Here is a 15,576-nt window from a genome sequence, read left to right as displayed (position 1 = left end):
AGCGCCACTCACAGATGTGCTGGCCTGGGCTCCTTTAGTGCCCCCCCCCCCTCACGTGGCCACAGTGCTGAGGCGATACCAAGCACCAGATCGTCACCCCTGTCACCTTCTCTCAGCCTCTTCACAGTCCCGGGTGGGAGGGTAGTTCAGGAGATTACTAACTGGGCCCAGGAGGGCAGTGCCCTGGGCCACACCGTCTGCCAGTGAGCCCCAGGGGCCTGGGAGGAACTGAAGTCCTCTCTGGGCAGGCTGAGGGCGTGAGGGCCCTGGAGGGAGCGCCGCCATGCTCCTTTCACACTGTAGCCCACCTTCACCATTTCTCCAGCTTCATCTCCCCCTGGCCTCCAGTCCGACTCCCCCGCTGCTCTGCCAGGTTTCTCCTTAGATCCTGCCACCTTCCCTCCCCCACCCAAGGGCCCGCCTGCCTGCCACCCTCCCCAAGCTGAGCCCCTTGGCTCTAGCCACTGAGGGCCTGGCCGGGGTCCCAGGCACCACACCGCAGCGGCCAGCCTTGCCTGGCCAGAGCTCAGGACAGTCCCAGTCTGTCTGGCAGGGCTACGGGTTCAGGATTGGCTGGAGCTGCCCCCGCCTTTGGGAGGAGGGAGAGGGGAGGCTGGTGGCTTGTTCAAGGTCACCCTCCTTTTCTCTCCCAGCATCCCTGTTCGACCTTCGTCCCCTCTGCCTCACCTCGAGGAGTCGGGAGGCAGGATGCCCAACACGCAGAGGACAGAGGAGCCCAGCGAAGAGGAAGGCTTCTGGGGCTTCTGCCATTTATTTATTCAGCAAATTTGAGTGCCTCCTATATGCCAGGCACTGAGAACACAGCAGTGAACACAGTGGACCCAATCCCTGCCACGCTGCCCTGCAGGGAGACAGTCGAGAAATAAACAATCACACAAATAATGTAAACTCGTGTCCCCAGCAGTGTGGCAAAGGCTCTGAGCACCTTGGTCTGGCTTCCCGGGGGATCTCAGGGGTGAGGAGCCCTGTCTGGCCCCGGGGTGGGGTGGGGGGGAGTCGGGGGCCGGAGGAAGGCTTCGGACACAGCCAGGGGCGTTGGCTTTGTGGAGGCCTGTGCGGGGTGGGGGGGGGGGGGGGGCTCGGCCAAGCCTCAGTTTCCTCAACTGGAAAATGCAGGAAGTAAATGTACCCGGATCACGGGGTTGCTGCCCAGAGGCCTTCAGCCCTCAAAAAGCAGGCACTGGCATCCTCCCTGAGGAAGGCCGAGGGGGAGCTCCTCAGTGAGAACGGCGGGGAGGGCACTCCCGGAGGCCGGCAGTAGCTCACAAAGCTCAGAGGTGGCCTCAGGGAGGTGAGGGACCCCAGTCCTGGTGCTGTACTACTGAGCTTCCCTGGCCCCTCTGCCTAAGGCAGGAGGGGAGGGGCTGGTCCCTGGCTGCCTCCTTTCTCTCCCCTCCCACGCCTCCTGTTCTGGGCCACGTGGCACCTCGGTGCCCCTGGCCTGGGGGAGAATGATTCCCGACCTGGGGCTGGGGGAGCGAGGGAAAAGTGGGTGGCACGTGGGGTACCGCCGAGACCAGGTCCTGTGGCGCACCCGGTCCATCCCGCCCCACAGCCCCAGGGCAGGGAGGGGGTGCTGTCTCTTTAAGAGCCTTCAGGCTGCTGGGAGCAGATGGCCAGGCCGGCCGGGGCCCCTTGTCCTTTGTGTGGCTTTGCACAAAAGAGGGGGCCAGCTGGGGAGGGGGCGGCTGCAGCAGGTGGGAGGGTGGGGCCTTGCCCCTCCCCCTCCTAACCCTGCGCCGTTGCCCCTTGGGGAGGAGGTTGCTCACTAGGAATGTGCCTCCTCTCTCTCCCTGGGCACTGTGGACCTCAGAGTCATCCCCAGATTCCTAGATACCCCTCCCATGTCGCGTCCCACCTCCTAGGCGGAAGCCTCATCACACCAGGGCCTAGGGACTCCCCCCCTCCTCTCTACGCCAAGGAATAAGCCTCCCCTCCCTGCCCCCTCCTCCAGAGCAGAATCTTCCTCTGGCCCTGAGCTCCAGGCCCTAGGGAGAAGTGAGAACAGAATTAGGTTCTTATTGGGGGGAGGGGTGCTAAGGAAGGAGGGACGCCTGCGGCTGGGGGTACCTGGGGCAGCCCAGGAGGAGGGAGCCCAGAATAAGCACGATGCAGAGGCCTGGGGGTGGGGTGAGGTGCTGGGCCCCGGACCCTAAGCATGAGGATGGAAAAGTGGCAAGGGGGAAAGGGGGCACCCAGCTGAGGCCCTGCTTCAAGAGGGGCTGGTGTGGGCAAAATGGAAGACTCCATCAGAGGAGAGGGCAGTGAGCAGCGATGGCTGCCGGCCAGGCAGGAGGGGAGAGAGATGAGAGGCTCCCTAAAGACTGGAGGTTCTGGGGGCAGGGTGGCCACTCAGAAGGAGTAAGGCCGCGGAGGCTCTTTTCCATTTGTAGCAGAGCCCTTAGCTCAGACCTGCCCTTGGCCCACTCGTTCTCCTCTATCCAGACCTCCCCACCCTGGGGCTTGGTGCCCAATCCATGATTTAAGAGGAGGAAAAAGGCCCCATAGCTCTGACCGGAGGTGTGGCGGGCAACGTGGCTGCCGGCTGGGTGGCCCCAGTGTGGCCCGACAGCACCGCAGCCGGGTGGGGTTGTGCCTGACTTTGCCCGGCCGCCCGCAGGAGCCCCCAGGACCGGGAGGCCCCAGCCGGGTCGTGGCCCGACCGCAGGACCCCGGCCGGCTGGCCGCAGGCAGCGGGTGGGGGCGGGGATCCATCCCTGGCTGGGCCCTGGGTTGCTTCTAAATTTAGGAATCTGATTACTGAGTGGCCGAGGAAGGGAAGGGAGAGGAGGGTGCGAGCGCAAGCTCGGCTCAGTCTGGGCACAGCGGGGCGTGCCCGGGTGGAGGTGTGTCTAGAAGTCTGGGGCTCGGCTGGGAGGGGCGACGGGTGGGAGGGGGCTTCGGCCTGTGTGCGCGGCCGCACGTGCCTGCGGCGGCTGGGACGGGCACCGGCGCAGCTTGTCGCCGGTGTGTGTGTGTGCTGGCTCTTTGTGTGCCTGGCAGGGTGGCTGGGTCTGGCTTTGAAAGTCTCTGCCCACCCCCCTCCCCCATCTCCGTCTGTGCCGCTCTACCCGCTTCCCGGTCTGTCACTCTGCCCGTGCTCGTCCTGGGGGAGGGGGATGCTGCTCCCAGCTGGGGTGACAGTGAACCCAGTAGGGAGGACACCCAGCTCCTCCCTCACCCTGCAGTCCAGATCTTTCCCTACACTTCCCACTCCCCATCCCGCAACCCCTTGTGCCACTGTTTTGGGGTGCGCGCTGCAGCAGTTAAAGGGAACTGAGGTGACCCCTGGGGACCCACAGATGCACCAGAAGCCAGGCTTTGGCCCGGTAGCTCTTGGAGGAATTCATTCCTCGCCTGTCCGGCCTCCCATCCGCTCTGGCCCCCAAGGGCGCATGAAGGGGGGGGGGTCCCCCCTGCGGAAGGGGGGCGGGGAGTTCCTTGGCAGGAAGGGAAATGGAAGGAAAAGCTGGGCTCCACCCGGGCGGGCGGGCAGGCGGCCTCAGGGCCCCCGGGGCAGGCGGCGGTAACCCGAGCCCACTGGTGTGTGGGGCTGGTGTGCGCCTGGGTGGGGCTGACCCCCGGCTACTCCTCGGGGGTAGGGGGTGGTCTCCCCCAGGGGCAAGTCTGGGAGCTCGGGGGGCCCGTAGAGGAAAGCGCTCTCCACCCGGGTCCTGACCCCACCCCCTGGAGGTCTAGCCCCGGCCCCCAGGCCCCGCCCCCCGGGCCCTCCCTTCCACCCCAGGGCCAGATGTTCAGCTGGCGGAGGCATCGGCTGGGGGAGGGGTGCTGAGGCCGCAGCCGGCACTACTTCCCTGCCAGCAGCTTCATTGTGTGCGCGAGGAGCGAGCGGCGGCGGAGAGCGGGCGAGCGAGCAGCAGCCCGAGCGCGCCGTGGAGAGCGAGCGCGCCGGGGAGGGTGCGAGGCGGCGCCCGCGGCTGCGCTCCCCCGCCTCCCGGCAACTCTGCCCCAGCACCGCGCGCCGTGCGCGCCGTCCCGCCGCCGCCGCCGCCGCCGCCACCGCCAGCGCCGGGGCCCCGCCGGCTGCCGTCGCAGGCAGGGGTCTGGTCCGGGCAGGGGTCCCCTCCCGGGGACTGGGGCATCCTGGTGCAGCCGAGAGGCGCGGAGCCCGCCGGGGGCGGCAATCGCGCCGCAGCGCCCGCTCGCTGAACTGCGTGGGCAGGCGGGCATTGGGGCTCCAGGGCGCTCCGAGGGCAGAGTGCCCAGACTTCTCCGGGGAGCCCCAATTCCGTGGAGCGTCCAGAGCGAGCGCGCCCCAGCCCCACCGGACCTTGCGCTCATCCCCCGCGTACCCCACTTCTACACAAACTTTTCTGACACCCTCACCCGGGGGGGGTCGCGGAGAGCGCTGGGCTGCCCGCTGGGCTCCTGCCCCGCCGGACCCTAGCCACGCTTGACCTCCTGCCTCTCGTAGCCTCAGTGGCGACCTCTCCAGGCCGGGCCGGGCACGGCACCCCAGGCGAGCGCGGCAACGACCGCTGCTCTCCGAAGGCTCCCGCGCCCCCCGGGGCAGCTGGGCGGGGTAATGCCCTCGGTGATGGAGAAGCCGAGCGCGGGCTCCGGGATCCTGTCCCGCAGCCGGGCCAAGACGGCGCCCAACGGCGGACAACCCCACTCGGAGGATGACAGCAGCGAGGAGGAGCACTCGCACGGTGAGCCCGGAGGCCTAGGGTTAAAGGCGCACCGGCCCGGGGGAGCGCGGAGCAGGGCGTGGGGGAGAGTTGCCGACCACGGGGGTATTATACGGATGGTTCCTGCCTTGCCTGTATTGGAGCCTGTGCCTTGCTTCTCCCCCAAGCCGGCACAGGGAATCTGGAGGCTGGGCCCCTAGCTGCCGAGGAGGCGGTCCTGCCTGCCCGCTCCCTGCCCTCAGTCCCCGAAGGACTCAGGCGTCCCTCCCTTTCACAGCTTGGGCTCCTCGTACCCTGCCACCTTGCAGGGGACTGAGGTCTGACTGGGGCAGGAACTGGAAAGACACCTCCACACCGGGCTGTGGGGCTCCTGTGGTGGGGAGGAGCCTTGGATTCTCTGCAGGAGGGCTGTGGTCCAGGTCTAGGGGCAGCCCTCCAACCCCCCCAACTCACCCCCCCCCCCCCCAGAACAAAGGGCTCTGCTGGGCCTGGGCTTGAAAACTGGCCCCTGTCCTCTCCCCCACCCCCCATGGCTATGGCTAGGCAGGTCTCTCCCTTTTCCAGTTCCTTCTGTGGCTGAGGGTAACTGAGGGGAAGATCAGGGAAAAGTGAGCCTCCTGGAAGATGGGGGCCCTGGGTGGTCAGGAAGGAGAACTCCAGGCCAGCCACCTCCCCCGCCACATCCTCCCGTCCTCCCTCCCTCCCTGGAGTCCTGACTGCCTCCCCCCACCCCCCACCGGCTCCACAGACAGCATGATCCGCGTTGGAACCAATTACCAGGCCGTAATTCCGGAGTGCAAGCCTGGTGAGTGGCAGGACAGGCTGTGAAGGGAGGGGACTGGAGGGCCCATGGCTTGGCCCTGAGCCCCACCTGGGGGAACCCTTGGCTGGCGCCCACTGTAAGGACAGGCGGGGGTGGGTGGCCGGCCCTGTGGCATGGTTAGTTTTCCTGCTCTGCCTTCCTGTCTGGGTCTCTGTCCCTCCTTCCCCTCTGGGCCTCACCTCGCGGGCCCCACTCCTCCGCTGCCCTCTGGCCGTGGGTCCAGGCCAGCGCCACCAGGCTGATGATGTCTTCCCTCCTCTGCTCCGTTGCCTTTCAGAGAGCCCCGCACGCTACAGTAACAAGGAGCTGAAGGGGATGTTGGTGTGGTCGCCCAACCACTGTGTGTCAGATGCCAAGCGTGAGTGGGGTGGGACCCTGGGCTCATGCATACCCTTGGGAGCTGGGGCCTGGGGTTCATGCCAGCTGGCAGCCAGCTCTTCTCAGAAGTGGGCTGGAGGCTGAGGTATGTGGGTTCAGCCCCTGCCCTGGGGCTCAGGCTCAGGGGCCTAGCCCCTGGGGGCATACCCCTTTCCAGGCAGGCCTGGCTTAGGGGTTGTAACCCCTCCTCCAAGACCTGGCTCCTCCCGCCCCTGCAGTTGACAAGTACATTGCGATGGCCAAGGAGAAGCATGGTTACAACATCGAGCAGGTGAGCCTTGGCCTCGCAGGGATTCGGGGTGGAGACGGGACAGTGCTGCGGGCAGCTGAGCCTGAGTTGTCCCCTCTCCTGGGCCAGGCACTGGGCATGCTCCTGTGGCATAAGCACGACGTAGAGAAGTCGCTGGCTGACCTGGCCAACTTCACCCCGTTTCCGGACGAGTGGACGGTAGAGGACAAGGTGCTGTTTGAACAGGCCTTCGGCTTCCACGGCAAATGTTTCCAGCGGATCCAGCAGATGGTAAAGCCCTCCACCCCCGCCAGTGCTCCTTGGCCCCTTCTTTCTGTTAAGCCTGCCCGAGGCCCAGAGTCTTAGGTGGGCCCCAGCCTCTGGCGTTGCCCCTCCAGCTGCCTGACAAGCTGATACCCAGCCTGGTGAAGTATTACTACTCTTGGAAGAAGACCCGCAGCCGGACCAGTGTGATGGACAGACAGGCTCGGCGGCTGGGGGGCCGAAAGGACAAAGAAGACAGGTGGGGGGCTCGGGGGAGGCTCTGGGTGGGGGTAAACTGAGCTCCTGGGGGCCCTGGCCCCTGCCTTACCTGGCCTTGGCCCCCGTGTAAGCAGTGATGAGCTTGAAGAGGGACGAGGAGCCGTGAGTGAGGGGGAGCCGGACGCTGGAGACCCCAAGAGAGAGGTGAGGTCCCAGAGCTCCTCTGGCCCTGCCCGCCTGCCCGCCCTCTCCCTGGGCTCTGCACCACCCACCTCCTCTCCTTTCCCTGGCAGCCTCTGCCCTCTCGGCCCCTGAATGCCCGCCCAGGTCCAGGAAAGAAGGAGGCCCAGGGGTCTCAGTACCGCCACCATCCGCTGCGAACTCGGCGGCGCCCTCCCAAGGGCATGTACCTGAGCCCCGAGGGCCTCACTGCCGTGTCAGGGAGCCCGGACCTTGCCAACCTCACACTTCGAGGCCTCGACTCCCAGCTCATCTCCCTCAAGCGCCAGGTGGGGGGCCCAAGGAAAGAAGGGGCCAGGCAAAGGGGACAGTCGGCAGCTGGGAACTATGATGGGGGGCAGCTGGAGGTGTAAGGGAGGTCGTGTGGATGCCAAGCCTGCCTCTGCCCCATCCTCTGGGCTTCTGGGTAACTTAGCGTTCTTTTCCGGACATTAAAAAACCAAAAAAAAACAAACCTGGTCTTTGAAAAGGGGCAAACCCCAGTGTCTCCCCTACTGAATGGCTGTGAGGGAGAGATGAGGTAGATGGTGGGTGGCGAAGAGCTTTGCTGGGCAGTGGGGCCCTGGTGAGGGTTGTTGTTGACGGCCTCCCTGGCTTGGAACTTGATGTCCCTTCCTTGCCTTGCCTTCCCAGGTGCAAAGCATGAAACAGACCAACAGCAGCCTCCGCCAAGCCCTGGAGGGGGGCATCGATCCGCTCCGCCCCCCTGAGGTGAGGCTGCGCTTCAAGTCTGGGTGCAGGAGGGGGGTCCTTCTGGTGGCACAGCAGAAAGGGGAGTTTCTCTTGGGTAGCAGGGCCTCTGTTCCCATATTTTTGAGTCTCAAGGATATATTCCTTGCTCCCCAGGCCAACACCAAGTTCAACTCCCGCTGGACCACGGATGAGCAGCTTTTGGCAGTACAAGGTGGGTGAGCCTCGGGAGAACAGAGGGCCCCAGGAGTCTCTCCTGCCCTCCGAGGAGCTGGGGCAGAGGGGGAGGATCAGGGAAGTAACTAGTTCTAAGGGGGTATTCACACCTGCTGCCCTTTTGACCCTTGCAGCCATCCGTAGGTATGGCAAAGACTTTGGGGCTATTGCAGAGGTGATTGGCAATAAGACTCTGACCCAGGTGAAGACCTTCTTTGTGAGCTACCGGCGCCGCTTCAATCTGGAAGAGGTGCTGCAGGAATGGGAGGCCGAGCAGGATGGGGCCCCTGGAGCCCCCCCGGTCCCCATGGAGGAGGCTAGGAGAGGGGCTCCCTTGCCAGCCCCAGCCCTGGAGGAAGACGATGAGGTGAGAAGGGGAGAGAGAGCGAGACGCTTCAGAGAACAGAGGAGAGGAACTGCCTCCATCCTTAGACTGGGCTGAGGGTGTGCTTGAGCCTGGTTTCTCACTCTTCTCTCGCCCCTCTCAGGTCCAGATTACATCTGTGTCGACATCAGGACCCCGATCGGGGCCCCCTGCGCCGCCCCCTCCTCCGCCTCCCACCTCGCTGTCCCAGCCGCCGCCACTGCTGAGGCCACCTTTGCCCACGGCTCCCACCCTGCTCCGCCAGCCACCCCCACTCCAGCAGGGCCGCTTCCTCCAGCCCCGGCTGGCCCCCAACCAGCCCCCACCACCTCTTATCCGCCCTGCCCTGGCTGCCTCCCGCCACGGTGCCCGCCCCGGCCCTCAGCCTGCACCCACCCTGGCTGGAGCCCCCCTGGAGCCTCCAGCACCCTCGCTCTGAGCCCCGAGGTCCTCCGCCAACCGGAGGCTTCAGAACCCCTTTGCCGGATGTCCTCGGGGACCTCCAGCTTCACTGATGACAGAAGAGACTAGAGCTCTCGCCAGGTCTTTCGAAGACCCAGCGCTGCCGACGGGGGGCACAGCCTGGACCCCCGCGGGTTCTGCACGTCTTTCTGGCAGCCAGCCTGTCTCCACCCCCACCCCAGCCAGGGTCTGGGGCCTTCTGAGCTGGCCCGAGGGTACTTTTCCTGGCTGGGACTGGAACGGCTGCCTCCTAGTCTGCCAGGGCCTGGCCTAGGGGTCCTGCCCTTCGTGTGTAGGGGGTAGTGACCATAGCCTGGGGGGGGGGGGGGGCGGAGAGGACAGTTTAGTGTGTTGGCTGTTCTTCCTCTTCCCCTTCTTTTAGCAATAAGTCTGGGGTGAGGTGGGGAGGGAGCTGGAGGGGGGAAGTGGGCAGAAAGGTTCCTTGGGGCCTGACAGCAGCAGAGGCTGAAGAGGTAGCTCTCCAGTCTTCAGGGGGCCGGGTGGAAAGTGCCGAGGAGCCCTGAGGGTGCCCACTGTGTCCACCGCCCAAAAGTTTAGAGAAAGGAGGGTTGGGAACATACGCAGACATGGGTTTATTTTTCAATGTTTTTTAAAAATAAATAAAACCTTCAAGCTCACTGAATCCTCTTTCCCTTTTGGTTTAAGGGTCTTGGGCTTTGCTTCATGTCTGTGCCATGAGGGTGGGGACCGGCCTTTCCCCAGGCCCCAGACAGGAATCAGTTCTCCCCTGCGAGGCAGGCAGGCTGGGCCACATCTTGCTCAGGGGGACTGGGTCCCTGCCCGGTAGGAAGAAACAGGAGGAGGCAGCTCAGATTCCAAACATTCTCTTTATTACGTGTTTGATCCAGAGGAGAAACTAAGTGCAGGAAGGGGGGGCTGGGTGGGGAGGGGCCACCTTGCCTGGGAGGCCCCCCCCCCCAGCCCCTGGCCACCACCCCCTTTGGGAGCCAAGCCTTGCCCTCCCGGCCCCTCGGAGCACCCGGGCTGTTCCATAGGGCAGGAGGGGGGAGGGAAGAAGGGAGGGGAGCCCTTGGTGGGAGCCGGAGCCCGCATTCAGGGCTTGGGGCAGGAGGGCTGAGGTTGGCGAGGCCCCTTCCTGGGAACCAAGGGCTCGACTTGCCAGGGAGCCAGGCCTGGGAGTGGGGTGATGAGTGGGAGTGGAGTCATCATAAATCAAAAGAAAAAAATAAAATAAAATAATAAAATAAAAAATAAAACCCATCACAAAAAATGTACAACTCAGGTGAGGGTAGAGGCAGCCTCTGTTCAGGACCCGCCCCCCCCAGTTTCTCAAGAACAGAAGCAGCAGAGAAATAAATTAAGGGATGCGGCGGCTGCCACCAGCCAAGCGCCCATAACCAGCCACTCCCACGCTGGCTGCAGAGGTTAGCAAGCTGGGAGTCACTTGGCCTATCTGTGCCCCCCACCCTGTGGAGGGCAGAGGCTCCCGGCCCTGCTGCCCTGTCCAGCCTCCCGCCAGGCGGCCGGCCACGGGGGCCCCCGGGCAGTGTCTCCTGAGAGGAGGGGCGACAGTGTGAGGAAGAAAAGGCAAGGCCGAGAGATGAGTGGTGAGGGAAGTCACTGCTATGGAACTAGCTGGTGCCCAGATTAATGCCAATGAAGGGGAGCAGTGGGGAGAGGGATGGCGAGGGGGGCTGTGCTTTCAGACAAAGGCTCTCCCAGAACGGAGAATGCCCAGCGTCCCTATTCTGGAGACTAGCAGCCCAGGCGGCCCCCTGGGGGCCGAGGAGCCCATCTGCCCTGCGGTCCCCTCCCCTCTCCCAGCCCTGGGGTCAGCCCCGCCTTCTACCCAGGAGGGGGTGGGAGAAGATGGCACAGACTTTTTGAGGAGGGGAACAAAAGTCCCCACAGCAGCTTGTGGAAGGAAATGCCCAGCCTCTGGGGAAGGAGGGGCAGAGGATACAGTGTGGAGGGAGGCTGAGCCCCGCGCCTAGCCTGCCAGCCCCAGAGCAGCCGCCAGTCCCACCGCTTCAGGGCTGTGCGGCACCCCTGCCCCCAGCCCCCAGCCGCCCAGGCCTCCAGCCCAGGGGCCTGAGGTCGGGGAAGGCCACCTCTGGTGGTTTGCTTGGAGGGGAAGGAGGAGAGGAGAGGGGAGAAGCCCAAAGTGGGCCTGGCGGAGGGCCTGACAGGGAACTCCACCACTCTTGCCTGAGAGTGTTCCAGCCCTGAGCCACCCTCCCGGGAAACCCCACAGATCCAGTCTCGACTGTCCCAATGGGGCAGGGAGGAAAGGTGGCCGCTGGGATTTTTTTTTTTTTTCTTTTTTCTTTTTGGTAATAAAAAATTTCTTGGTTTAGGCGAAATACTCTGTGCAACCGCAGTACCGAGGGGAGCCCCGCCCCCACCCCTCCCGCCCCTTCCTCTGCCTCCTGTGGGAGAGAGGGGGCAAGGGGGACTATCTGGGCAGGGGTAAATGTGGGGGGGAGAGAACCGTCTCCCAACCCCCACGAACATGGAAGAAGAAACTGAGAAGGGCGGGGAGGGGAGAAGTGCCAGCAGGGGAGACACACCGATCCGTCTCTGCAGTCCCGCCCGGGCAGGCGGAGCGCCGGCCCCGGCAGCTAAGTCCGGCTGGCCGCCCCCGCCGCCCCCGCTCCCGGCAGCCTGTTAAAGCTTCAGCTCGTTGGCTATTTTGGAGGCAATGTTTTTGAAGGCCATGGAGGTGCCCGATATCCGCTTAAACCGAACACCGTTGAGAGACAGCCGCGGCAGTTTGCACACCTCCATCTCCCACTGCACGAAGTTCTCGTGGCCCGGCGTGCCGTGCATGCACAGCAGCATGTACTTCTCGTGCAGCTCGCTCTGGCAGCTGTTCGCGTCCAGCACCTTGCGGATCTCCCGCATCATCTCGTTGGGCTCCATGGAGCTCGTGGTCTTCATGCTCCACGTGAAGCGTAGCGAGCGGGGCTTGGCCTCCCGAAACTCCTCCTTTTCCTTGTCACTGCCGCCGCTGCCCACCACGTGAGGTCTGCGGAGAGGGCAGAGGCGGGCGTCAGGCGCCCCAGCCACAGGACAGCCCCCCTGGCAGATGGACCCCGAGACCAGAGAGGAGAGCGGGAGGGTGCCCGGGAGGCGGCAGTGCTGGAAGAGGGAGCGTTAGACCTGGCCCAGGGAGCAGAGGGAGGGCGAGAGGGGTGGGCGGTCTCGTCTCTCAGGGCAGAGAAGGCGAGAAGCCAGCCCCTGGCAGGGGGTGACGAGGTGACAGCGCCATGCTTTCCTGGGAAGAGGGCAGGGTCAGGGAAGAAAGGGGAGCACGCGCTCAGTAGCCCTGAGCAGTTCACAGACTGGACAGAAAGAAGTGACTGATTCACAGGCAAGTGAGCTTGTCGAGGGGTAGGAGTCTAGAGTCCCAACCACCCGGCCCAGGCAGGGCTCTTGCTTCCAGAACACACCAGACCTGAGGAGAAGGGCCCACACCCACTGCAGCGGGGCTGTGGGGGTCCTCTGAGGAAAGGGAGGCCCCAAGAGGGGGAGGACAGGGCGCAAGCGTGGGAGGAAGAGCCGGGTGGCAGAAGGAAGAGGAGTGGGAGGCTCGTGGCAGGGCCGGCGGCCCGGGCAGGGCGGGCGCTGGCTCCGGCCCCCTCTCACCTGAGCGTCTCCACTCGGTCTTTGCTTTCAGGTTCATTCAGGTTCCTCAAAAAACAGAGCGAGGGAGAGTTTAGTGCTGGGACCTCTGTGAGGGCGGGTCCGGGGGAGGTGCCGCCGGTGGGTGGGCGGGACCCAAGCCCAAAGGCCACTCGCCCATCACCTAGCAGGCCAACATGGCACCTCACACTGGCAGCTCAACTGTCCCTCTCCAACAGGGAGCCCAGCACGCGGGGCCTGCCCCTCCCCACACTCTCAAAGACGGGTGCCGGGAGGAGCCGGGGGAGGAGGAGGGTGTGGACGTGCGGGCACACGCATGGCGCACACAGCCCACAGCCAGGGCTCGCGCAGGGCGGCTTCTGCACTAGCGCCCCCTGAGCGGGTCTCAGAACTGTAGTCCTCTTGGAGGGAAGGGCCGGGGGGGTGGCGGGGGGGGGGGGGGAGATAAATAGAGGTCTCTCTCAGGAGGCTCAAACGGCCAAGGGCCGGACCTGCTTTGAGTACGCCTGGGGCTCAGTGCCTGGGACTGGGGCGGGGAGGAGATGGGCCCTGAGGCCGGCTGTAGACAAGCCCACCTCCCCCACTCTTTTATAACTCCCCTGCCTGCCAGGCCATCTGCTGATACAGAAGGGAGGACAGAGGGCAGAGCAGGGGAGACACCTTGGGAGGGTGGGTGGGGAAGAGGTCTGGCCCCGCTGAGCGGCTTCTCCAGCTCCTGGCTGGAAGATGGGTGCCTGGAGCTGGGAAATTGGGGAGTGCAGAGGAGGGCAAGGATGTAAGGAGGAGTGAGAGAGAGCAGCGGCAGCACATGTAAAAGGAACACAAAGACACAACAGACACACGAATGCAAACAAGTGCACTGCGAACAGGGAGCCTGGGCCGTGCAGGGGAAGGAGCCTGGCTGCTCTCTCCGGCCCCACCTGGCTCCTGCCCTGTGGGTGGAGGTACCCTGCAGGGCAGGCCCCCACTGGGGCCCCATGAGTCAACAGCCAGCCATGCAGTGAAGAGCTGGGTGGCGAGCAGCGGGTGGAAGGGGGAAAGCCTGAACACCCTGTCTTGGCCGTCGTTCTGTCAGCTGGGGCACCGAAGGGGCTGGGCTGACGGCCTTGGGGAACCAGGGCTCCCAACCTGGCCCTTGGTCCTCAGCTTGGTATTTGGCCCACCCAGGCCACCAGAGAGGATGAAGACAGGGCCAGGGGTGGCAGAGCCAGGACCTGGCCCAGGAAGGGAAACGCCTGAGGGAGGGGGGATCTCCCACTATTTGGCCAGGGCTTAGGGGTAGACGGCCCCTGCCCTAGAATGTCCCAGCTTCTGGCTCTTCGGAAGTCACAGGCCATAACTGGAGAACACAGCCCAGAGAGGACGCGGCTTGATTCATCCAGAAACGTCTGGAGGCAGGAGGTACGCTGGGGTGGGGGTGGGGTCGGCCTAGTTCTGCAGGAGCTGCCAGAAGGGGGTGCTGTGCCCCGCTCGTGAGGCAAAGGCTCCTTGGGCCTGGAGGCATCAGGCTGAAGTCTTGAGACCCCAGTGTCCCGGCAGTACCTCCAAAGTCCTGCCATCCCAGAGGACAGGGGCAAGAGGCCACACAGCCCTGAAGTTCAGGGCACCAGGGAAGGGGAAGCCCAGGAGACCCAGAATGAGATACCATCCCAGATGCACTTTCGACCCCGGTGGAGCTTCCTCAGAGCGCATGCACAGACACGAGAAAGGGCTGGAAAAGGAGCCCAACGCGCTTGTGACCAAAACCCAGGGTAGGGGACTGGGGGGAAGGAGACAATCTTAAAGGGAGAATTCCCTGAGAAGGTCCCCCTTGCTTGGGGACAGGCCCATCGTTTTCAGAGTCATTTGCCCTGAGTGGGCAAACGTGGCCTTGTGGGCCGCCCAGGCAGAGGCCGTCTTCATCCCTTTAAGATGGCAGAGAGAGGACCCCACAGACATGGTTTAGCAGATGCAGGAGGGAGCAAGAGCCAGAAAAGGCGAGTTAGTGATGGAGGCAGGACACAGGACACAGACGCACACACAGCGGGCTCAACGCCTACCTTCTGGCAAACCTGAAAGACAGATTTCTAAAAAAACAAACAAAAAAAGACAAAATAAAAAAAGAAATAAAAAAAAAAAACCAACAAGACGGTATGTGGATAAGCAGGTGGGGAGTGGGCTTTACAGGTTCAAGGGTCACCCCACTTGTGGAAGAGCCGCTCAGCGAGACTAGAGTCCCAGACATCCCAATCTGCTCACGCCCCACCCTGCAGCCCTACACCTGCATTCCGGGGCTGGAAAGGGGCATGGCTTGGCTACTCTAGCTGAGTGGAATGAAGTGCAGGAGGAAGGGCAGGCAAACCTGTTCTCTCCAAGGCTCCTTCCTGCTGCTTCCTGAGCTACACTAAGATGGTTGAGGAAGTGGTGGGATGGAGACAGGGAGCAGCCCAAGAGGCCACATTACTGGATGCACCTCAAGAATCAACGCTGTCCTTTTGGGTCATCAGGGGCCAGGCGTGAGAAACCTCACGAAGAGAACCTTCACCCTGGTTCCCACGTAGGAAAGCGTCAGAGTGCCTCAGGCTGCAAGGGAGACATCCTAGGCCCCCACCAGCTATTTCATTTATGGCCTTCATCCTGGCAACCCCCAGCCCCCCAGCAGAGGAACGTGGCAGCGGCGAGTGGCTGCAGCCAGACAAAACCGACTGGGTGGGGAGAAAGGAGGTCAAAGGGGGCAAGACAAGAGACCAGGAGAAACTCTCCTTGCCGGCCCAGCCTGGCTCAGGCCTCATGACTCTGCAGCTGCGTCACCAAATATAAGTTTCCATGGGAACCCAGGAGAGACGAGGGGGGCTTTTATTTTAGCATCTGAGTTCACACTCTCCTAGAGAGGAGGCGGCATCGGCCATCTGCTCGGGCCAGAGAACAAGGAGTTGGGGAGGCCTGAGAGGGACGGATGGGTCTGGGCATCTCAGGTGCCAACAAAGACTCAATTTCTTAGGCTTCCTGAGGTTTCTAACCCTGGGACCTGATCCCAGCTCTAACCCCCAGGTGTCCTCATCCCCACCCCCAGGCAAGGTGGAAGGCCTGGCCTCAGCCTCTCTGCCGCCCTAGGCCCCCTACTCACCTGCGTACAAACTTGGAAGTGAATTTGCTGAAGATGCTCCCCGAGGCCCCCCGCCGGCCCTGGCTGTTGCCAGAGGGAGAGGCTGGGGTCACACCGTAGGGCAAATTCTGCTGGTCCCGCACCTGCCGGAGCTGCCCAGCGTGGAAGGTGCTTCGACTGGAAACACCCCGGGGAAAATTAGTTCGGTCTGGGGCTCCACCGCTGCTGCTGATGTTGTGGGCGGAGGGGGAGGCGACAGGGACACGCTGGGGGGCTGTGCTGTGAGAAAAGAGGTGGGGGGCGGGG

The 15,576-nt window shown here is 63.9% G+C and overlaps 2 protein-coding genes across 13 annotated transcripts in view; one reads left to right on the top strand and one right to left on the bottom strand.

Annotated features, from left to right (window-relative positions):
- Positions 1-3,844: 3,844 nt before the first annotated feature.
- Positions 3,845-9,200, top strand: RCOR2 (REST corepressor 2). 2 transcript variants are annotated; one of them, XM_032640397.1, is made up of 12 exons: positions 3,845-4,694; positions 5,422-5,478; positions 5,774-5,854; positions 6,093-6,145; positions 6,233-6,394; positions 6,502-6,626; positions 6,721-6,790; positions 6,880-7,095; positions 7,460-7,537; positions 7,673-7,730; positions 7,867-8,099; positions 8,221-9,200. In XM_032640397.1, the coding sequence occupies exons 1-12, from the start codon at positions 4,568-4,570 to the stop codon at positions 8,533-8,535; spliced, it is 1,575 nt and encodes a 524-aa protein (XP_032496288.1). In that variant the 5' UTR covers positions 3,845-4,567; the 3' UTR covers positions 8,536-9,200. The 2 variants fall into 2 exon arrangements, with proteins under 2 accessions (XP_032496288.1, XP_032496289.1); XM_032640398.1 differs by lacking the exon at positions 7,867-8,099 and having other exon boundaries at positions 8,221-9,190.
- Positions 9,201-9,387: 187 nt separating this feature from the next.
- The window catches only part of MARK2 (microtubule affinity regulating kinase 2), a 59,297-nt gene continuing 53,108 nt past the window's right edge, over positions 9,388-15,576 (bottom strand). For 4 of the 11 annotated variants that reach the window (XM_032639600.1, XM_032639597.1, XM_032639596.1 and 1 more), the window contains 4 exons: positions 15,292-15,549; positions 14,225-14,251; positions 12,189-12,233; positions 11,208-11,568 (listed from right to left, as the gene is read on the bottom strand). In XM_032639600.1, the coding sequence (XP_032495491.1) occupies positions 11,208-11,568; positions 12,189-12,233; positions 14,225-14,251; positions 15,292-15,549 (691 nt within the window). Of the gene's footprint in view, positions 11,569-12,188; positions 12,234-14,224; positions 14,252-15,291; positions 15,550-15,576 lie in introns of all 11 variants that reach the window. The other 7 variants (XM_032639590.1, XM_032639599.1, XM_032639592.1 and 4 more) reach the window with 3 other exon arrangements.

The sequence above is a fragment of the Phocoena sinus genome, chromosome 8, assembly GCF_008692025.1.
Source record: "Phocoena sinus isolate mPhoSin1 chromosome 8, mPhoSin1.pri, whole genome shotgun sequence".
In the NCBI taxonomy this organism is placed as follows: domain Eukaryota; kingdom Metazoa; phylum Chordata; class Mammalia; order Artiodactyla; family Phocoenidae; genus Phocoena; species Phocoena sinus.
This window is presented reverse-complemented; position numbering and strand designations above follow the sequence as displayed.

Bases quoted from the DNA above. Each gene is read 5' to 3' on its own strand.
- RCOR2 (XM_032640397.1), top strand. From the start codon at position 4,568: ATGCCCTCGGTGATGGAGAAGCCGAGCGCGGGCTCCGGGATCCTGTCC. The intron at 6,627-6,720 runs GTGGGGGGCTCG...CCGTGTAAGCAG, and splicing joins CGAAAGGACAAAGAAGACAG to TGATGAGCTTGAAGAGGGAC. The intron at 8,100-8,220 runs GTGAGAAGGGGA...CGCCCCTCTCAG, and splicing joins CCCTGGAGGAAGACGATGAG to GTCCAGATTACATCTGTGTC.